The sequence below is a fragment of the Cornus florida genome, unplaced genomic scaffold, assembly GCF_030987335.1.
Source record: "Cornus florida cultivar Cherokee Brave unplaced genomic scaffold, ASM3098733v1 CherokeeBrave_3.0.0_Hap2_Chr06, whole genome shotgun sequence".
Lineage (NCBI taxonomy): Eukaryota > Viridiplantae > Streptophyta > Magnoliopsida > Cornales > Cornaceae > Cornus > Cornus florida.
The window spans coordinates 83,004,485-83,027,789 of record NW_026775576.1 but is presented as its reverse complement, the minus strand read 5'-3'; the positions used below and the strand labels follow the sequence as shown (position 1 = coordinate 83,027,789).

At 34.3% G+C, this 23,305-nt stretch overlaps 2 protein-coding genes across 2 annotated transcripts; one reads left to right on the top strand and one right to left on the bottom strand.

The window, feature by feature from the left end:
• The first annotated feature begins 427 nt into the window (after positions 1-427).
• Positions 428-17,164, top strand: LOC132312392 (2-dehydro-3-deoxyphosphooctonate aldolase). Its single transcript, XM_059810749.1, has 14 exons — positions 428-591; positions 694-754; positions 864-961; positions 1,177-1,273; positions 1,824-1,889; positions 2,798-2,857; positions 3,011-3,085; positions 3,225-3,309; positions 3,892-3,950; positions 4,104-4,148; positions 4,761-4,859; positions 14,284-14,331; positions 14,495-14,542; positions 16,745-17,164. Exons 2-14 carry the CDS (start codon positions 719-721, stop codon positions 16,799-16,801), a joined length of 873 nt encoding a protein of 290 aa, XP_059666732.1. The 5' UTR covers positions 428-591; positions 694-718; the 3' UTR covers positions 16,802-17,164.
• Positions 17,165-19,629: 2,465 nt separating this feature from the next.
• Positions 19,630-20,956, bottom strand: LOC132312393 (uncharacterized). The gene is made up of 2 exons (XM_059810750.1): positions 20,509-20,956; positions 19,630-20,408 (listed from the first exon to the last, which is right to left on the bottom strand). Exons 1-2 carry the CDS (start codon positions 20,820-20,822, stop codon positions 19,922-19,924), a joined length of 801 nt encoding a protein of 266 aa, XP_059666733.1. The 5' UTR covers positions 20,823-20,956; the 3' UTR covers positions 19,630-19,921.
• Between the last annotated feature and the right edge of the window lie 2,349 nt (positions 20,957-23,305).

Here is a 23,305-nt window from a genome sequence, read left to right as displayed (position 1 = left end):
ATATACCGTATAAATGTAGAGTCAGTATGTGCCCGGGGCACATACACCCCTAAGCCCCACCCGCTACAATACATAAAAAAAATTATTTTTACATATATATACATAAATTTCTACATAATGACCCCTTAAAATTTTAGTTTCTAAATTATGTCTTACTATTTTTGTTTTTTCTGCTTTTCTGTTTTACTCTTTAAATTTCTTTAATTTTTTTAAAAAAAGTTAAATTTTTCTTCTCTAATTCAACTCCAATTTTTTTCCTTTCAAAGATTTCATTTTACTTTCCTTTTTTTTTTTATCATTATTTTTTTCTTTTCTGCTTCCTAAAATTCTTCTTTTTGTTACTTGATTTGACAAACTATTTTTGTCATGTCAAATTTATTTATTTATTTATTATTATTATTATTATTTTTTTACACAATGCCCCCCAAAAGTTGAAATCCTGCCCCCGGCCCAGCTCACAGTACTGCTACTCCCTCTCTCTCTCTCTCTCTCTCTCTCTCTCTCAACTTCCCGGTTAGATCTCAGATTATTAGACTCAGATCAGATCCTAGTTGCGAAGGTAGATTCATTTTGATTCTTGGTATATTATCGGTGAGTGATATCAAATTTGCAGTTTTGATTTGTTTTAGTTCTTCACGATCCGACTCTTTCTCACTACGTGTTTGGAAAATGTACATTTAATCTAATATTCAGGAACAGAACAACGAGATTCAGAAATATGGATTCGTCAACAATGCTATTCAACCAGCTCAAGGTTTCTATTTGAATTTGCATATAATCAATCAATCAATCGTTTTACATTTTTTGAAGGACAAAATCCACCATCGGATTGATTGTTTTCTCAATTCAATCTTAATGAACAGACGGCAGAACCATTCTTTTTGTTAGCGGGTCCCAATGTGATCGAATCAGAGGAGCACATTTTCAGGATGGCCAAGAACTTAAAGACTATCGCATCCAAGTAACCCTCTCTTTATATATATCTATACACATACATATACATATATATGTATGTATGTGTGTGTGTATATCTCTCCTAGTGTATATCTTTGCATCTCAATTAGGGGATTTAGTTATGTTTTATCTATTATTTGAATTTTGGGTAATCTATGATCGTTCTTTTTCTTCATGGAATAGAGTTTAGTATAACAGGTTTCACTTATGCTCTTGTATTAGACTCGGGTTGCAGCTGGTTTTCAAGTCAAGCTTCGACAAAGCGAATCGAACATCCTCTAAATCATTTCGTGGTCCTGGCCTCACTGAAGGCTTGAAGGTGTTTGTTTCATACTAATTTATTTCTGCATTCGAAATTGCTTTTGATTCTTATGCTAAATGTGAGATTTTCTTTTGAAAATAGCATATTATTCTTCTTTTTTTTTTTCCTATTTTTTTTTTCTTGTTTATTTTGATTGATTTATGTATGTCATATTTGCATGTCACATGGAAATCAAATAGCCACATTGGAACTTCGCATGACACTTCGAAGTAGAATTTTTTCGTTTTTTAAGAAGCTATCATGAAAAATGGCAATCATCTTGCTATATTGACTTTTTCGGTTTCAAAGAAACCTAAAAGTTATCACATGACATTTCATGAAGCAAGGTGAGGTCTCCTCTTTTCCTCGATGGCCCATTTTAGGCGCTTGGCTTTACTTTTGATGCCCAAAAAAAAATTGCAATGGGGCCATTCAAATTCAACGGGAGATCCTAATGCGTTAGTGACTCTGATGTTCACGAGGAGGTTGTGTGATGAAATTTCATATAATCATGACAGTGGACTTTCCACGATTCTTAATTTTTTTAAGTTACAACTTGCTGTTGCAGATTCTTGAGAAGGTTAAAGTAGCTTATGACATCCCCATAGTGACTGATGTGCATGAGTCTATCCAGGTAATCTCCCTCCCTTCTCTTCTTTTAAACACTACCATTCCGGGTTTGCATATTCTTCAAGATTCAATTTTTCATTCCATCAAAGATCTATGGATTACCTATTAAGAGTAATTTAGCAATAGTACTGCATGCAGCACTTTTTGTTTATTTGTTTTTTCCCTGCTTGGTCTTCTTTCCACCTCCGGAAAGGTGCGTTAAACTTCATTATCATGTGTATGGGTATTATATGTGAGACACTTGTCCTTATCAGCAATGACATGCCCTTTCTTAATGTGGCTGGAGATACACTTGATGTGATTACAACACCAGTGTGGAACAGAGCACAAGATGTCCATTGCATATGGATGTACGGGGATTTCAACTTATGTCCGGGTTTATCCTGAAAAAATTGTTCCTTTAATGACATTATCAATGCATTTCTCTCCATCCGTTAAGTTGGTTGAAAGCTGCCCGGCCTAGCCCTTTGACATAATTAAATTTTTTTAGGAAAAAGATTTTATGCCATTTTTTAAATTTTGTCAATTGCTTTATTAAGTAGACTCTCTACCTAATGGGTATTTCTGAGGACCTTTGTCATTAAATCTTAAAAGATGTGCTGTGTTATTATTTTTGTAGCCAAGGTTTTCATATGTTTTAATTTAAAAAGGAGATAAAGGGAACATGAGAAAGTGAATTTGCTACTATAATGTACTCTCTATTGGCAAAAAATTCTTGGTGTTGGCTCAACCTATAAATCTCACTCTGTATTCTTGGCTTTCATCCATATTGTTCTTAGTATCTTTAGTATTTTTATTCCTATGTTTTTATTCTAATGCCAACTTCGGATAATAAATGATTATCAAAGGAATGATCTAGAACTGTTATTCAACATGGAATGAACTATCTCTTAACATTTTTCTTTTTCCCAGTGTGAAGAAGTTGGCAGAGTGGCAGATATAATTCAGATTCCAGCTTTTTTATGCCGACAGGTAAAAACAACAGTAGATTAGTTGTCACCATTGCCCGGTGCTCCCACTATAAAAAAATTAGTGATTTTTTTGAAGGATGTATTGATGTTCCTTTCCTAGATGGATATCAATTGATGTTAAATTAATAGATTTTATGACCTCTTGGAATGACAGACAGATCTCTTAGTTGCAGCGGCCAAGACTGGAAAGATTATCAATATCAAGAAAGGCCAATTCTGTGCTCCTTCAGTAAGTGAATATTTTCATTGCATTATCTACTACTGAGGCTGAGTACACGTGTGAGAAACGGTCGAGAGCTATCTCTGTGTTATACGCTTCCCCAACTGCTTAAAGCCTTTATTGCATTGACGATCATGTATATTTGCAGGTCATGGTAAATTCTGCTGATAAGGTTAGATTGGCTGGAAATCAAAATGTCATGGTTTGTGAAAGAGGAACGATGTTTGGCTACAGTGAGTAATATTGAATTTCATATCGAATACCACATGCCTCAGGCTTTTGAACAGTTCTCTTGGTGAACCATATATTAATTTAAGAATGATGGGTATGGAGGCTTTAGGTATTTCCAAATTCACACTCGACTTGAATCTTAACGACCTTAGGACCAAAAGAAGATGTAGCATGATAATGAATTAACACAAGGCTGGAAGTTTTTTTTTTTTTTTTTTCATTTATATTTATTATTATATTTTGTCTACAATTTTTTTCCATTGTTTTATACTTTTATAAGCTTCCACATGATTACTCATACTACCTGTGGAACCAATGCTTAACTGAAGTTGAATTAATAAAAAAAAAAATGTTATTCAAGTTACAGTTTTTCTTTTGAAATTTGTATACTCAGGACTCTACTCCTGAATACCATGTCTTTCTTTCAACCTTCTTTGAATCAAGGTGTTTATGCTCAAAATTGCCACTCATCTATTAAGTTCTTTATTACCTGAAGTTTATCACAAGGCCAAAGGTACAAATTTGTTCTAAGCGTGTCTTGTCTACATTCATTTGACGCATTATTTTTTTCATATGTTTTGCAGATGATTTGATTGTTGATCCACGCAACTTGGAGTGGATGAGAGAAGCTAATTGTCCTATTGTAAGCATACTATTTATTACTTGGTCATTTTATAATGTGATCTATTGTCATTGATATAATAATGTTCTTATGGTGGCATTTTTGCATGCTGCCTACAGTTGGATTATGTTTTTCTGAGGGGCTTCACCATCTGATCGAAGTATTTCACTGTAGGTGGCTGACATCACGCATTCATTGCAACAGCCTGCTGGGAAAAAGGTGCGGATTTGCAATAGCCTGTTGTTTTTGCTTGTGTTTATTTTTGCTGTTGTTATAAAGACGCACTAAGCTGCATTAGTAATATGAATACTTAGAGTAGGCTCAAACTAACAACTGTGAGGTTGCAGGTTCAAGTCTCAGAGCAAAAACTGTGGTTAAAAAAAAAAATGTAAAGATAGGTCTTTCTTCAGTATTTCTCTCCTAACGCTTTCATAGTAGGACATATACTGGGAAATGAATAGACTTTGTAATGCTTTAAAAACTAAATTACATCTAAATGTCATGTATTTCATTGATAATTCTCTTAGGAATTAGGATAACCGTATCCGTCTGAGGGAAGAATGACAGAAGCATAATAGTTAGTGGGCTTATGATGACTCAAAAGTCAAAACTATTATAGTTTTCGAACAAATTTAGACATTTTTTTATTCAATTATTATTTCTTTTTTCTTTTTCTTCTTGTTTAGATTCTGTTGCATCTCGTAGCAGTCGCTATCTTTTCCCTTATTTCATCACCTTCAACTGGCTGTAGCTTGCTAAATCAAGTTTACTACTGAATGTTTCTTAATTTGTTTGCCCTATAATTACCTGAAGATCTTCTTTCTCAAATAGCTGGAAGGTGGTGGTGTTGCGAGCGGAGGTCTTCGTGAACTAATACCATGCATTGCAAGGACAGCAGTTGCTGTTGGAGTTGATGGAATTTTCATGGAGGTACAGAATCAGAATCTTTTCTGTAACTCTGAATTTTAGTGTCTGTTCTGGCTTAAATTTGTTGTTTTATTAGGTTTACTTAATCAGAGATAAAGTATTTGAGAATACTTAATATAAACGAGACAATAGTTTATTGCAAAATATACTGAAATGAGTAGGAACTGTTGCAAGTATACAAGAAAAATAAAGGGGGACAAAAAGGAAAAAGTAAAAGAAAACACAACAAAAAATGGTAGTGGTTATCAGAAACCTAGTGGCAGGCTATAAACCATCTACTGATCGAAGTAATGAAGGATTAAAACCTAAACTTCTTATCTCCTAACACCCTGACCAAATTACCTCCCTTTTCAAAATTCATTGAATAGTACTTGGTGTCTTCTTCACAGTTCTTTCTCTACCTGGTTCTGATTCAGTGCAGAAACCCAAGCGAACAATTTCCTTCCATTTTTCTTACTAGATTGCCTGTTTTTTGAAGTTCCTGTTATGATATAACATGCATCTAAGAAGAATGGACACAAGCACGGACATAATATGTAGAATTTTAATTAATTTATAATTTTTAAAAATTTTTTTAAAGTGTGACACGGACACACGACTAATATAAATATAATTTTTTATTTATATGTAGAATTTTAATTAATTTATAATTTTTATAATAAAGTTATATAGGTTAGAAAAAGAGGTTCAACACTTTGATGTATGTTTTTATTGTCTCTAAGCTGTGATGTGTTTGTTTTATAGAAGACAAAATGCAGGATGTGTTGGTCAAGTATCCGGAATGTGTTAACCAAGTGTCTGAGATGTGTTGGCTAAGTGTCCAAAGTAATAAATATTATTTTTAATTTTTTACACGGCCGTGAAGGTCAGGCGTGTGTTAAGGGGTGTCCATGAAGTGTCGGTGTCCTAATTTTTCTCACACTTTCATTAGTAACTCTATCTCTTCTAGTTACTCCAACCATCCATCATAGTATTCTCATTTTCTGCTACATGAATGCATTGGTCTTGTTTATTTCTTGAATCCCAACATTTGGTCACATATACAATAGTTGGCCTAATAACAATTCTATAGAATTTCTTAACCTATTTTTTATTCTATTATCACATAAAATGCCACTAGTTTGTCTCTATTTTGTGCATCCTATTCCAATTCTACTTTTTATATCACCTATTTATCTCTCTGTCCTTCTGTTCTATTGATCCTAAAAATCAAGATTGATTATTTTGAATAATCCTTTGGTTTTGAAGCGTGATAATTTTATTATCAATATATTCTTTATTAAATTTACATTTCATATACTCGGTTTTAGTTCTACTAATTTTTAATCCTTTTGATTTTAATGCATTTCATCACATTTCTAATTTTATTGCTAAGCCTTCTTAGAAGTATCTAATACTACTATATCATCGACAAACAACATGCACCACGAAATGTTTTTTTGTTATTTCATCTAAAATTGTTATAAATGAATATAGGCTTAATATGCAATCCCATGTTTATAAAAAACTTACTAGTCTCACCACATATGGATGGACTCTAGTTTTTGTATTCATATACATAACTTGGATATTTTTACTATTTGTATTGGAATTTGTTTTCTTTGTAAAGTCTACCAAATTATATCTCTTGTTATCATATGTTCTTTTCCGAGTCTATGAAAATCATATATAATGATCACATTCAATCCAATTTGGTAATCGGAAATCGTGTTCCTTCCTTAATTCTATGATCCTTTTCCATGATTGATTACGACTTATGGGAGATATGCTCTACCTATATTGTAACTGTAACGCTATATGGGGGGATAACCACCGGTTGTTAGGAAGGTGAAAGCAAGAATGGATTCTAAAGTTGTTGCTCTTATTCGATTTGGCTACCGGAGGATATGAGATAATAGTCTCTAGATTCGCTTCTTGCTTTCACACTTGGGAAAAGCTATTAAAAAAGGTTTTTGAATTTAATTTCTCTATAATTGCCGCAATATTTTATATGCCTCTTATTTATTTTTTTCCTTGGCAAGGAACTCACACACCCATTTGTCCCTACTTACGGACTCAAACCCTCACCTTCTACTTTGGGAGGTAGAGGAGATACCACGTAAGAATGGATTCTAAAGTTGTTGCTCTTATTCGATTTGGCTACTAGAGGATATTAGATAATAGTCTCTCGATTTGCTTCTTGCTTTCGCACTTAGGAAAAGCTACTATTAAACAGTTTTTTAATTTAATTTCTCTATAATTGCCGCAACTTTTTTATATTCCTTTTATTTTTTTTCTTTGGTAAGGAACTCACACGCCCATTTGGCCCTTACGGACTCAAACCCTCACCTTCTACTTTGGGAGGTAGAGGAGATACCACTAGGCTATAACCTTTGATGGTTATTCATTTTATTTTTATAATTGTTACTATTTTGCTTTTTCTTCACTAATGTGTCATCATTCCTCCTAGAATTTTGTTAAACAAATCTGTTAGCCACCCATTTCCTACCTTTCCTAATGTTCTCCATGCCTCTATAGGTATGTTATCAAAACCTACCACTTTATTGTTCTCAGCTAAAGGTAAATGTGGCCAAGAGTGTGCTTGTCCTCGTCGGGAATGTTCAGGACATCTTTTCTTTAGCTGCAGTTCTTGGGTGTAGGGTGAGTTCCTTTCCTATTCCTTATTTGGGATTGCCCTTAGGGGCCTTTTCCAGGATAGTGGGGAGCTAGGATTCTGTGATTGATAGGTATGCAAAGAGGTTGGCAGGTTGGAAGAAGCAATATTTGTCTAAGGGGGGTAAAGTAACTCTTATCAAGAATACTTTATCAAGTCTTCCCACTTATTTTCTTTCTATGTTCCAAATTCCATGCTCCGTTGTTGATAGAATTGAAAAAATTCAAAAGAATTTCCTTTGGGACGGAAGGGGAGAAGAGTTCAAGTATCACCTTGTTAGATGGGAGCAAGTATGCAAGCCTATAAAATTGGGTGGTCTTGGTATTAGACGATTGATTCCTTTTAATCAAGCTCTTTTGGGCAAATGGTTATGGAGATACGGGAAGGAAAGACACCGCTCTTGGCGTAGATTAGTATCTTGTCGGTATGGGGAAGACGTTGACGGTTGGACTACCCGTCCGGTTTCTATTACGGGAGGAGTTGGGGCCTGGAAATCCATTCGGAAGGGATGGGATGCCTTTTTCTCTCATATAAGATTCAGAGTTCGTGATGGTAGTTGCGTTCGTTTTTGGGAAGATCTTTGGTGTGGGAACCAGCCTTTATGTCGTACATTTCCCAAATTATACAGTATTGCAGTTGATAAACACGCCATTGTAGCTAACTGTTATCAGCTTGATAATAGTGAGATTACGTGGAATGTTCATTTTCGGCGTTCATTTCAGGACTGGGAGTTGGAAAAGGTAAGCATTTTCTTGGACCAATTGTATCGGCAGGAAGGAATTGGCAGGGGTTATGACAATTTGACATGGATTCCCTTTTCTCGCGGTCATTGTGAAGTAAGGTCTTTGTTCTTATGTTTGTCTACTTTTGCATCCTATGAGTTCCCATGGAAGACCATATGGCACTCTATGGCTCCTACTAGGGTGGCATTCTTTGTATGGACCGCCTTTTGGGGTAAGATTCTGACGATCGATAATTTGAGGAAAAGGGCAAATTGTTTTGTTAATCGGTGTTGTTTATGCAAGCAGGATGGGGAGTCAGTCGATCACCTCCTAATGCATTGCTCTGTAGCGCACGATTGCTGGAATCTTATTCTTTGCTTGTTTGGTATGTGTTGGGTAATGCCACGTTCTACTAAGGAGTTGATTTATGCTTGGAGAGGTTGTCGTATGAGTAGGAGTGTTCGTGATTATTGGAGATCTGTTCCACATTGTGTTTGGTGGTGCATTTGAAAGGAGAGAAATAGTAGAATGTTTGAAGGGAAGGAGTCGTCTACAACGACACTAAAACTTTTTATTATTCGTTCTCTCTTTAGTTATGTGAAGAGGAGTTCTTGTTCCTCTTCTGATGATTTAATTTCTTTTTTGGATTCTTTGGGGGCTTAGACCCGGTTTCTCTAATGTTTATGGGACGCATTCCCCTATTGAATGCCTTTTTAAATTTATTATTACTTATCAAAAAAAAAAAAAGTGTGTCAACTTCCTTCGTAGTTTCTTATTGGTTGATTTTATTTAGGGAAAATTCCACCCTAGTCCTACTTTTCAATCCTAAAGACAAAGTCCTAAAAAAATTTATAGGACAAAGATGTCCTACTTTACATAAATATTTCCAATCAAGTTTTATACTAAATAGAATTCCTATGTTACCCTTTTCATTTTACCCTTCTCTCAACCCCTTTCTCTTAGGGGTGCAAGTTGGGCTGGCCCAACCCAGCCCGGTCCCAACCCAACCTTAACCCGAATTCAGGTTGGGTTGGGTTGGGCCAACCCGAATTGCATCTAACATAGGTTGGGTTATAACCCGGACCAAATATTTTCAGGCGGGTCGGGTCGGGTCGGGTTCACGGGTTGATTTTTTTTTTTTTCACAGCCTTATAATTTTTCTACCATTTCTTCTAAATAGTATTTATCCACAATAACTATTGAAATTTGAAAAAATAAATTTATTGATTTAGTCTATGATTGGTATAATAGTTCGAAAGTTGAAGCATGGAAGAAGTTTCGAATACTTCTTGAATTAACAAAAGTCATTAGTATCACTATTATATGTCTCCCGAATTAAATAAATAGAAAATTTTAATAATAACCAGTAATTAATTTGAAACAAAAGAGGCATAACCATCCGGTTTGCAAAATTCCCAAACTCAGAACAAAAAAAAACTCTCACTGTGTGTGTGTTCTTGTTGATCGCTCTGGTCCTTTCCTTACTCTATCGCTGGCTGTGACTTGGTCCGACCTAGAAACCATGGACGATCTGGGAGCACTTGTTCTTGATCCAACGAAAATCATCTCTCAAAGAAGCCTTTACTCTGCCTTCAACAGTATAAACTTTGTATTTGGCTATTCGCCTCCTCCTCTTCATCTCTAGATCACAAAAAAAGGATCTTATCGTTCCGTCCGAGTCCCTCCGGTTTAAGCTCAGATCTCGCTGGCTTCTATGGATGGTTTAAGGTCAGATTTCGCCGGAGTTGCAGTTTGTTCGTCAATGTGAACTGGGTTTCACAAGGTAGCAGTTCTTGATTTCTGGATTCAAGTCTTGTGGAAGCTTGTTCCTGCCCTATGAATTGAGGCTGTCAGCTGTTTTTTATTCTGAAAATGGTGGCCATATATTAATTGAAATCTAGATATAGGGAGAGAAGAGAAGGATGAGGAGAGAGAAAGTTAGGGCTTCTGTTTATCATGAAATTTTTTATTTTTTTTATTTTTTTATTTTATGAAATGTTTAATTTGGGCTTTCGGGTTGGGTTCGGGTTGAACCCAGCCCAAACCGAATAAGGTTGGGTTTTGAAAAAATCCAACCCGACTGAAACCCGAATTATGAGTTTATATGTCTAGATTTTAAAATTCATAGGCTTGACTCGGGTTGGGCTGGGCTAGCCCGCCCAAGTTGCACCCCTACTTTCTCCCGACTGCAAGCTTGCGAACCCAGTTTGATTCAGTAGCCCCTATGCTCCACTATGCTATAATGTTTTGCTTTTTACATTTGCAATTAAAATCTTTTTGAACTAGTTTGATTTAGTAGCCCCTTTGCTGTAGCAACATTAAAAGGTTTTAACAAAAGTAATACATAAAAATCAAGCAGATTTTATTTCATTGCCGCTTGAAAAGGAAAAAAACTAAACTAGTTCAAGCTTGCCAACCCAGTTTGATTCAGTAGCCCCTTTCCTCCTCTATGCTATAGCAACAGATGTTTATTTCATAGCCACTTAAAAAGGAAAAAAACTAAATTCAAAACATATATTAGTTCTTTGGGCAGATCATCCTCATAAGCAACTATGGGGCTTTATGGATTCCGGTGACCATGGCATCCATTGATTCCGGCGGCAATCTACAATGTGTTTGTGGAGGAACGAATTTACTTCGGTGGGCGAGGTCGTAGGATTGGGTTTGGAAACAACTACAGATTGTCTTTATTGGCGAATCAATATGTAACGATACCAATGATCGACGGGGCAAGATTTGTGATGGCTGGCCATGAGCTTCCTTGGTCCTGGGTATGTGCAATTTTTTTTAAGAGAAGATCTGTGGCGGCACTTTTGAGAGAGATGATGATTGAGCAGTAGTTTAGTTCCTCTCTAAGCTATAATGTTTTTTTTTTACATTTGCAATTAAAATCTTTTGATGTGATGATGGACTGATTGTGATGTTTACAAGATATCATCTCTTGTATATGGTTTTCTATCATTTGTCTATTACTTCTCTGGAATTGGGTGCTTCACCGTCACTGGAGTTGTAATGGAGCTCACCATTGGGTTTTGCAAAGATGGGTCACGGTAGCGTGGGGACATTGCTTGGACGTCTCTATTTGGCTCCTGATGGAACTGGGTTCGCAAGCTTGCTGATTGCTTAAGGGAGAAAGGGGGTTGAGAGTGAGGGGGAATATGGAAAGGGTAAAATAGGGATTCTATTTAGTTTAGAACTTGATTGGAAATATTTATGTAAAGTAGGGCTTCTTTGTCCTATAAATTTTTTTTTAGGACTTCTTTATCTTTAGGATTGAAAAGTAGGACTAGGGTGGAATTTTCCCTTTTATTTATCATGCCTCTATTAAATTTAATTCTTTCTACTTCCTTTCTAGCATATTGATCATTTATTTGGTGTTAAAAATAATTTTTCCATCTAGCTAATATAATATTTTGTTTTCTTTAACTGATATTGTATTATCTAGGGCGAATTGCCTTTAAAGCCCCTAGACTTGTAACATTTGGCAATAAACCCCCTTTTTGAATTTTTTTCGCACAAATCCCCTCCAATTAACAAGCATTTGCTCAGCTATTTTTTGAGCCGAAAATGCCCCTTGCACATTATATAATATTAATAAATAAGCCTTGCTACGCTTTAATGTTACCATTATAATACTAAAATAAATTGTAGCACGAAAATGCCTCTTATAACGGTATATTTCTCTAGTTAATTAAACGAAGCAAATAAAACCCATTCAAGTCTCTTTCAATTGCTAGCCTGGACTCTCCTCTCCTTGAGTCTTTATATATACTTTGTGTATGTATTTATCTCATCAAACTTACCACTCTCTCATCCTCCTCTAAACATGAACATTATCAACAAAATATATAAACAGAAAAACAAAAGAAAACAAAACCAGCTTCCTGATCTAGAGAGAGAGGGTTTGAGTAGTAGGTAGGTGTCAATTTGGTCAGCCCTATCCACTGGAGAAGCAACCAATAGGACCACATTACGATACAGTAAAACACCACAGAAACCCTCCCATTTCAGAAGAGAAATGTATAAAAATGAACTGAAACTAAAACATAGAAAACACCAATAGGCACTAGCCTAGATGGTATAAGCTCTCCCTTCCCTTTGCAAAATATAGTGGGTGCATGTGTTTGATTGACCTTTCACAACACCAACCACCGCCCCCCCCCCCCCCCCCCCAAACAACACACACACACACAAAAAACCAAAAAAAAAAAAAAAAAAAAAATTGAACAAGAAGATAGCAGGGAAGTAGATACATGTACTATATTGTAATGTTGCCCGACTGGTGTCTTCTCCTATGATTGACCAAATCGACACCTACCTACTACTCAAACCCTCTGTCTATATCAGGAAGCTGGTTTTGTTTTTCTGCTTTTATATTGTTTTTGTTGATAATGTGCATGTATAGAGGAGGAAGAGAGAGGTGAGTTTGATGTGATAAATACAAGCATGGAGTATATGTAAAGACTACAAGGAGAGGAGAGTGGTGTACAGGCTAGCAATTGAGAGATTCAAAAGGGGCTTTATTGTCAATCGTTACAAGTCAAGGGGGGATTTATGCAATTCTCCCTATTATCTACTCCCTCCGTTCCATATTAGTTGTCCCATTGTGGTACTATAACTTTGAGTAGTGTAGCGGTCGTCGCTCTAGCGACTGCCAATGCATAGTCGCTCCAGTGATTGGCTAGAAAGCCAATCACTGTTGCCATGTGTATTTTTTTTTTTGAGTTCAGTTTCCTAATTCTACAGGAGTTGTCTGACAGGTCATCACTACCCCTACACTTTTAAATATACCCTTATCTTTGATAAATTTGCCATTGTAAATTTGTAAATTAGGCATTTGAGTCATTGTGATTTAAATTGATGGCATTAACTGTGTTTTGAAAGATGAGGGTATATTCAAAAGTGAAGGGTAATGATGGCCTATCATACAACTCCTATAGAATTAGGAAACTCAAAAATAACAAACAAATACACATGGCAACTATGATTGGCTTTCTAGCCAATCACTGGAGTGACTGTGCAAACCTGCTCTATAACCTTTTAAGGCCCCACATTCAATTAATGCATTGTCTTCTTTTAAAACTAACAAGACGTCTTTTAAGTTTAAATATGTATTATCAAATTGGGAGATTTTTGAAAACTTAAAAGGTAATCATGGAAACATAGCATTTATTTTTGCTTTGACTTTTCAAATAGGACCACTAATTTGGGACATCCCAAAAAGGAAGGAACAACTACTAATGTGGGACAGTGGGAGTGTGTTCTAATAAATTAATTTGGTCTGTGTCCCTAATTAACTTATCTCTACTCTTTGGCAATTTATAAATAGCCTTTTCACCCTCTTTGCATTTAATTTTTTATATAAAGCATTTAATGTATTTTGTTTAGCTTTACTTACTATCTTCTAGGCTTCACACCCCCCTCCCTCCTTTTTTGAGAAGGTATCCTCTTGGCTTCATTATTGAGTTTCTTATATTTCATCTAAATCCTCTTGTTACTTACTTTTTGCCATGCTTTAAAACTTTTCTTTTTTGTTGTATTACTTGTACTTCCTTAATCCACCAGACATTCAACTTCCCCCCACCCCCCAACATAATCAAACTGAACGATACACAAATACTTTCTTGACATATGGGGCATGAAATTTAAAATAAACCAATATAGTTTTCGGTATAAGTCCCTTTTAAAATACAAACATACCTCGCACAATTACATATACACCTCTACAGCTCTGTCCAAATAAGTTTTTGGCATTGCTTTGTCAAACACCCTATGTCCATGTCAATGCTTTACCCCCGTGCCCATTTCTACAAATCATAGCCACTGATGTTCTCATTGTATGATTATTACGAAATGACCAATATACTAGCATACTCTCAATGCAATGGTGCACATATTTGATTTGGATCCTATTAATTTGTAGAATACAAACTTGCAAATTTTAAGAGTATCATTCTTCAAAGCCCAGAATTCCTGGATTTTCCACTACAGCTTCTTTTTACCTTAATTTCTGCAGTTTAGGGCTTCTAACAGTTTTTTTTGGGGTGTTCAGGTGCATGATGATCCCCTAAATGCTCCAGTTGATGGTCCAACGCAGTGGGTAAGTTTAATGTGTTCTGCACTAGTAGGTGTGCATATATATACACGAAACACTTGATATAGTATCTTCTGAGATTCTATTATACATAGTGGCTTTTTAATTGGCAAGATTAATTTAATTAACTGTAAACCAATTAATGTTTCCTGCTTATATATGAAAACAGCCTCTTCGCCATTTGGAGGAACTGCTACAAGAGCTTTTGGCAATTGCTGTAAGTTATTCTACCCCTCATGTTTTCTTTAGCATTGGCATATAATATTCACTGTTCAAACACACATTTGGTGATGGAGAGTACGAACATTTAAAGATGATGGATAAAACCAGGAAAAAGAACCATAAGTAAATGAATTTACAAGAAGTTAAAGGTAGTGTCCATTGGGGAAGATTAGAGAATGTTGACTAGTATGGTTCGATACGTGTATCAGAAGACCATAATTTGTATCAACTTGGGTGACATTGGCAGAGAAGTTAGTGGAATGCAGGGGCAGAATAAAAAAATATTCATGAAGTCTGTAATTTTTATTGATTTGGGCGACATTGGCAGAAAAAATATATATATATATATATATTCCTGGGGGAGGGGGGAAATAGTTATATGAAATTATAAGTTTAAAACATTGTATGAGAATTGTAGTAAGTTTTCTTTAGTGTGTGTGTGTATTTTAAAGGGTATTCTCACTGAGCTTTGCATCCTTGTAACCATTGCATTAAGAAGTTGACCTCGCGGCTTTGTAATCCAATGATTTTAGGGTGCAAGCTATTTTAGAGCGTTCTCATAATAGTTTTTTTCTATTCTTAATATACCTAATACAACCTAAAAGTGAAGAAGGGAATACAACTAAAATAAATAGAGACCGTAAACTGATATGAGGAAAAAAAAAAAAGGTGGGGAAAACTTATATATATATATATATATATAATGAGAATATGCTGACAGTCAATAAATGAGACTCTCTAGTGTTGAACATTCCTTTTCTTCTCTCTTGAATTAATATATATAACAAATAATACATACATATATATATATATATATATTTTGATAAGTAAAAATAACATAAAAAAGGCATTCAAAAGGGGAACGCGTCCCAATTACAAAAGTGGAACCGGGACTAAGGCCCCAAAGAATCCAAGAAAGTAATTACATACATACATACATACATACATATATATATATATATATATATATATATATATATGAATGGAGTATTGATATGTTATAGTAAGGACCGCGATGACAATGAACACCTTCTTCTTCTTATTTTCCTAGTAGATTTGGATTTTTAAAAGTAAGACTAAAAAGATTTAATGGACTTTCAAGGGACCACATGTAATTTTCTTTTGCAAACTTATCATTAATAACCACTACCCACAAATCATTTTTATTATTTATTCATTTTGTATTGCAGCAGAAATTGAACTATTGAGATAATTATTGTATATTGTAATCTAGTTTTAAATATCGATATTTTGTTTATGTAATTATTGTATAGAATGTTGGTTCTGGTTCAGCACTATCTGGCGTATCTGTTACATTTAGTGGACCCTGGTGTTTTCAGAAACAGGGTTTTGAACAGTATATAGCGTACTGAATGTTTTGAGGCCCTTTGAACCATAATTGCCCAACTTTAAGAAAATAACATGTTGCATTTCATCAACACTTCACATGGAGACGAGAAAATAGTGTAATATATATTTAACCTCCAAGATTATTGCAGCAGAAATTGAACTATTGAGATAATTATTGTATAATATACTCTAGTTTTAAATATTGATATTTTCTTGATGTAATTATTGTATAGAATGTTGTTTCTGGTCCAGCACTATCTGGCGTATCTGTTACATTTAGTGGACCTTGGTGTTTTCAGAAACAGGGTTTTGAACAGTATAGTATACTGAATGTTTTGAGGCCCTTTGAACCATAATTGCCCAACTTTAAGAAAATAACATGTTGCATTTCATCTACACTTCACATGGAGACGAGAAAATAGTGGTAATATATATAACCTCCAGATGTATACTTTTTGATGTATCGTATCAGGATACCCTCAAGTTGCATAAATGGATAAGATGTTGCAACTTGATATTTATTTGCTCTTTCGGAAAAATCAACCCGTTAACACGTCCGAGTTGGTCAGAATGAGTGTCTAAAGGAATCTACTTTTATGGCAATGGAATGATCATTATTGTTTCCCATGATGACATTTGAATGCACAATTTCTCCCCTACTAAGCCTTCACAGCATTCGGTGCCATTTGAAAGCTTAGTTTTTGTAATATAACCTCCAGATGTAATTGCACATATGAAAATGTCATTCATCTAAATACATAATTTCTCTCATATGACTGTTATTCTTCATTGTTGTTAATTTCACTGATATCTTTTTTTCCTTCATATTTAACTTGGGATTTTAAAGAAGGTTAGCAAGGGGAAGCAACAGTTCAAAATTGATCTCACTCCTTTCCGTGATTAGAAGAAGTTCACGCGTCCCATGCATAAACAAAAACTGCTGGATACGGTCTCTTTTATCCGATCAAACCTTTGAGATGCAAGCAATGTAGTTTACAACTTCCATCTTGATGCTTCTATTGATGAGTTAACTTGATGTGTATTATCTGTGTCACAAAAAAATATTCTTCAATTAGGAAGTTATGAAAGCCGTTTCTTCTGCTCAGAGTATTGTTGACTTCATTTAATGGTTATGACCAACCTTTTGGTTGTTGTATTATGTATGGACATATTAAACATAAGTCTTCTCTGTATACAGACACATATATGTTGAGATTCTTCTGAATTATCAATGCATAAGGATAAGAGATAACTAGTTTTTTTTTCAGTTGGAATGTAACCGTCTCCATTAGAAGGTATCTGCTTTGCAAAGTCATTGCCTGTAGTCGTGGGATCTTATAAATCAGTGTATCCGAATGAAAGCTTTGTTATCCTCGAGTCGCTATAAGCACTGCCACCTTTTTCTTCCCTGACCTGCAAAAAGGCTTTTGATACTCATGGCTATAAGATCCTGAGTTTTGGACTAAAAAGAGTCACCACTTGTTCGTACGGCCATTGTGTGAATGTGTGTCTCTATGTGAGCAGGTATGGTGGTTACCGCACTTTCCATCTCTTGTTTATGCCTGCTAGAGCCAGATACTAACTTGAATTTGCAAGATCATCCCATGATTCTAAGACCGTTAATTTTCAGAACAAAAATCTATTGCTACTTAGCTAGAGACCATTGACTAGTAATCGAAAATCTTTTGTTACCTGGAAAAGAGTGGGCAACCAGAAAGCGAAACGGATTCAGGTTGAATACTTGAATCTTTTCCATTTTTCCCCTCATTATTCCAATTTATGCCATGGTCAGATCACAAAGTTATCATATTTTGGTTATTATTATTATTTTTTTAATATAGGTAAATCACATATAATTGCTTCCACAGGTGGTAGAGGGCATACCACTCAAACAAGGTTTTAGTAATATATCTTGTATTTTCGCTCAACATACATTACCTATTCATACACAAGATAGCATGTACTGTGTGAGAGGCGAGGGAGGTTGTGCAGCAACTAAATTGCACTTATATACATGGAATTGACAACTTGAGTTGGAATAAAGGACCAAATTGTTTCAAACTTGGTATTTTTATTCTCTGATTACAAATTCTAATGCACAAAATACATGCTAGCAAATGAGAAATTTGAAATGTTCGTTGAACCTTCAACTGAATCAAGAGTGGAAGGTAACAAGTCGAAATTTCTTCGTGGGAAAGTTGGTTCTTTTTGCAGGGAAAACACCGCCACGATCTTCCTTCGATCATCAGAACCGCTATATATTAGTAACTTGTTCACAACCCTAAACTAGTTAATACAGGAGATAATCCTAAATAGTCAGTCAAAAATCTATAGAATATAACATATATATTAAAAAAAAATCATATATTATATTAAAGTAATAAAAATCCAAAACTCATTTGAAATTACATTATCTTTCTAAACTTTATGACGGGCATAAACTGACATCATTTAGCATTCACTTTGTTTCCATTCTCTCTCAAAATTGTTGGAGAAACATATGCAGTTTCCAGTGATTGCCATGGATCTGCAGGGAAGCTGAGTCTTATATCTTACATGTCGAAAATAATCGGTAGAAGTCACTCAGATTGATTAAATCAACCAAACTGTCCTTTCCTTAGCAGAGAAATCTCAAGTATCATGACTCAATAAGATTTGGACATTCAAAGAAACCAAGTGAACTAACATGAGCTATTACAATTAATTTGTTCAAACCAATACTTGACAAATCTCACTACAAACAGGGGACTGGTCAAGTGAATGTAAAGGACTAACAACAATCTATTTACCACTTGAAATAAGATCAGACGATAAAGCTAGCAGGTGCCCTATTTTTTTAGAGTTGAAACTTGAAAGGAGTGATTAAAAGTAGTTCCTTCTTGGATCACCGTCCCAAACTGAATAAATCCAGGGAAAAGACATAAATTCTACCTAAAACAATTTGATAATTGGCAGAGTACATAAGATAGTTGTTTGGCACCAAAGAACTCATCATGACTCAAAAACTGGGGTTGAAATGAAAGCCGAGAGGACGTGGATAAGGAAATTTTCAAATAATGAAGTTCATTCGCTCCCATTTTTTGAATGCTGCCCTTTACTAGCATAAAAAGATTCAAAACTAGGTTTTTTATTTATATTTCTTCTCAGCAGGTGTAGCATTTTTATTAGCGAACATAATTCGTAGACACATTTGTAAGGAAGCATGGGAGGATTTTTATACACTCATGTTTACAAGTGAACTATGGATAGCTCAACTTGAGTAGAACTTCAAAGCATGAATCATGCTCAGGAATGGAGTCATCTTACACACTGCTAATCATACAAATAGTCACTTTCCAACTAAAATATGTCAAGACCAACATCATGACTATATTGCCAAAAGTACTTTTTTTTTTTATATATAAATATAAATTCATTAAAGGAGCTCAAGAGGGGAGACCTCCCAAAGAACAAAAGGCACCCAAGGCGACACTATAATTTCAAGCTATCTACAAAGTCCAAAAGAATTTCCATAGATGTACAATTCCGCTCATTAACTCAAAAAAAAGAGAGAAATATAGCCAAAAGTACATTGAAATGAGAAGGGAAAGGAAAATATTTTGTTATGCACTAACAATTCTAATTTCTAACATTCAAACATGTAAATGAACACATTTTTCACCCCGTCAAATGCATGCAATGGAAGAGCATGAACTCTAGGAAAACCAAATGAGAGGACCTTGAAAAAGAGAATTAACATAAAATGAGCTTTATTACAAGTAACAACAGAAAGTTTGTATACATACATATCCAAATGTACGAGCTCGTCAAATATGCCTGAGCTCTCTTGCCGCCACCAAAACAAGAAGCACACGAACTCTCCATCATCCCTGCCTATGTATATACATCCATGTCCTCAAACCAAAAACATTATTTTTCATAGATAAAAATATGTGACACATGATGTAATACACTTATATGAAGAAATGAACAATGTTGTATACGCTATACTATACTACTAGCTGTTTATGAATTAGCCCACCAGCTATGAACAAGTAGCTAAGCAATCTTGAGAAATCAAGTACCCCTCATGATCAAGAGTTTCCCTCACGGCCTGATAGAACTCAACCCATGACGAGGAGTACACGTCCGGAGGGCTCCACAAGAAGGTAGGGTTGGGGCTTGCAGGGCACGCAGTAACCAGTTCAAGCACAGACGCAGCCGGTTTCAGCTGCTGGGGGAAATTGAAGGCCAAATTATCAACTTTGTGTTCATAAATTTTCCCATTTCGATCCAATTTATACCTAGAAGTGCCCTGAAACTTCCCCTTTGCTTCCCAAGGAACCCTAGGAACACCTTTCAAGTTCCATCTAACCAATATCACATTCTCAGAAGGCTGCCAAATCCTAAACACCTCTAGCGAAATCTCCCGAAACAGAACTCGACCATGAAACCTCAATGCCCAGAAGATCAATTTGTATTTTTCGATTCCATTAAACGTGTTCAAAGGGTCTAGAAACGTAATATCATCCCTGTCAATGATGAAAACAAAACCCTAGAATTTCTCAGAAATTGAAACCCTAATTAACAACAAAAAAATGAATAGATTGGTGAATTGGGAGAAAAGGGTACCTGTAAATGTCGTAGTTGAGGTCTTTGACGAAGAGCAGAGGGAGGTCCTCGCGGAGTGTCCGTACGGCGAGGCCTAGGTTGACATAGAAGTCGTTCCTCTGCTGCTTATCCTGCTCACCTGAGGTTTTGTTGACCTGCGCATCACGACGGACTGGAGGGTTTTCGAGCTTGGTGAGAGGAGAGAGAGAAGAAGATGAGGGTTTTGTTAACGGAGGAAGGTGAGAGGAGGGAGAGTTGTGGTGGTGAATGGTGGTGGGTTTGTCTTTTGATTGAAGGAGTAGAGTAGGAGAGAGATTGGGAAGAAGAAAAGCCATTCCTAGTCTGTCAATTGTGGTCTCAATTTAGCATTTCACAATTCATGAGAGAGAGAGAAAAACTAGTGTTGGTTGCTCGTTGAGGCAAAAAATTTCTTTGGAGATTGAGTGGTTTAAGTTCTCTAAGATGGCCGTGTGTATATATATATATATATATATATATATATATAATTTAATTTAATTGTAATTACTTGCGGAGTATTTTAATAGAAAAGAAAAATTATGTAGCAAATGAGAATTTTGTATTTTGAACTTTTAATTCTTTGTATTTTGTTTATTTCGTCGTATTCTATTTTTTGTATTAAATATTTCTTTTCAAATTTTTTTTCCTAACAAATTTTTATTTTTATTTTTAAATGAGAGATTATATCATTTAAACTAATGTCTATTGTTTAAATAATGATTTATTTAAGTGTTAAATTTTTTTTTTTTTTTTTCAGAAGTCAATTTGTTGGGAATTTTTTATAACACATTAACACATAATTTATAGCAAGTAATTATTTATTTTTATTATTTGGGAAATTTAATGCAAACATTAACAAGTAAATATATAAATATGGAAAGTTTTAAAAGTTGTTGTAATATAAGAACAACCGTACGTGTTATACCATCCAAATAAATCGCTAGACTTTTCACTACTCAAATCATTTCAGACTGTTCATTCTTGAACATAAAGTTTTCTTTTGTGTCTGTCATCATGTAAGATATTGTTTTGCACCAACTGTGAATTAAGAGTTTGCATACCATGGTACCAAGGACCAATTTCAAGACACGTGGAGATTTCTTTATTTGTGCTGACATGAAACTAATTATATATATATACATATACATATATAATGAAACTAGTTTTATGTCAAAATAAGTAAAGATTATAATGAAACTAGTTTTATGTCAAAATAATGAAACTAGTTTTATGTCAAAATAAGTAAAGAGGTCTCTATATATAATTAGTTTCATTATATATATATATATATATATATATATAGTTTCATGTCAGCACACCATGGTACTAAGGACCAATTTCAAGAAAAGTGGAGACCTCTTTACTTATGTTGACATGACACTAATTAATTAATTATATATATATATATATATATATATATATATAATGAAACTAATTATATATGGAAATCTCTTTATTTATGTTGACATGAAACTAATTATATAATATATATGGATGTCAACGTAGGTAAAGAGACCTCCATGTAATATTTGCCTTTGAAAGTATTGAATTGGAGTTTTAAATTTAAAATTTTAGTCAAATATCTTCCAATTTTAAATCTAAACATATTATGACAAAAAATTTATACACCAGACTTTCTTGTCGTCCAAACCTTTCTCTTTCTCTTTGAAAATGGGGATTTTATTCCATTGGTCTAGATTACATACTCCTTTCATCTCAAAATACACATTCTATTTTTTGAAAATTCAACTTTTTTACGAGAATAATTATTATTATTATTTTATTGTATTTGTATTCACTAGGGGTAAATTTGATAATTCATTTATTACTAATACAATAAAAATAAATAAATAAAAAAAATCATTCTCGAAAAAGTTAGATTTCTGAAAAAAGAAAGAAAGTTAAGTTGGTAATATTGCAAAAAATAGTTCAAAGCAAAAAAGTTAAGAGGACTTGTTTGATTTGTAATTCAGAAAACAGTTCTCAATATCTCATAAAATAAAAAATTGTTCTCTATGAGAACATATGTTTTTATAACTAGGTTTTCAAAAACTGAACCATGTAGAGTTTTTGTACAATTTTGTGTTTTTAGAATTGAAAATAGATTTACAAATCAAGCCCGCCTTAAATTATCATAGTGGATCCAAGTAAGAGTATATTTGAAACAGATAAATACATAAACTACCCAACTATCCTCAACTGTTTATTGCTCCAAAAATTATACAGATTTTTTTTTTCTTCTATTTGTTTAGCAGTTATATTTATTACTTCGATTTTACTACACAGTCTTAAAGAGGATACAAATGATATACGGAATAAAATGGATTTCACGTACCATTAAAATGGAGTGTGAGTGTATATATATATATATACTCCTATTTAGCTCTATACATATATACGTATTGATGAGACTGGGCCCACTTCCCAGCTTAACCCTCCCCTTCCTACTGCAACCAAACCAGAAACCTTATAATTGAAAGCAATCTCCGGTAAATAATGATTAAATTTACTAAATAATATCGCAAATAAATTCTTTAAATTCATCAGGTGGTGAATTGTGGAGGCCCAACAACACTATCATTTAGAAAGAAAGAAAGAAAAAAAAAAAATTAATTTTTATATATATCATGATTCTTTTTAATTATTTATTATATTTTTAAAATTATTAGATTGAATTGAATTATCTGATAAGTTAGTAATAAATAATTAAATGATATAAATATTTAAGTTATCGTATTAAATCAACTTAAGTTGCTGGAGTAGACGGTAGTTAACAACTATCAGACCACCAAGTGAGGTC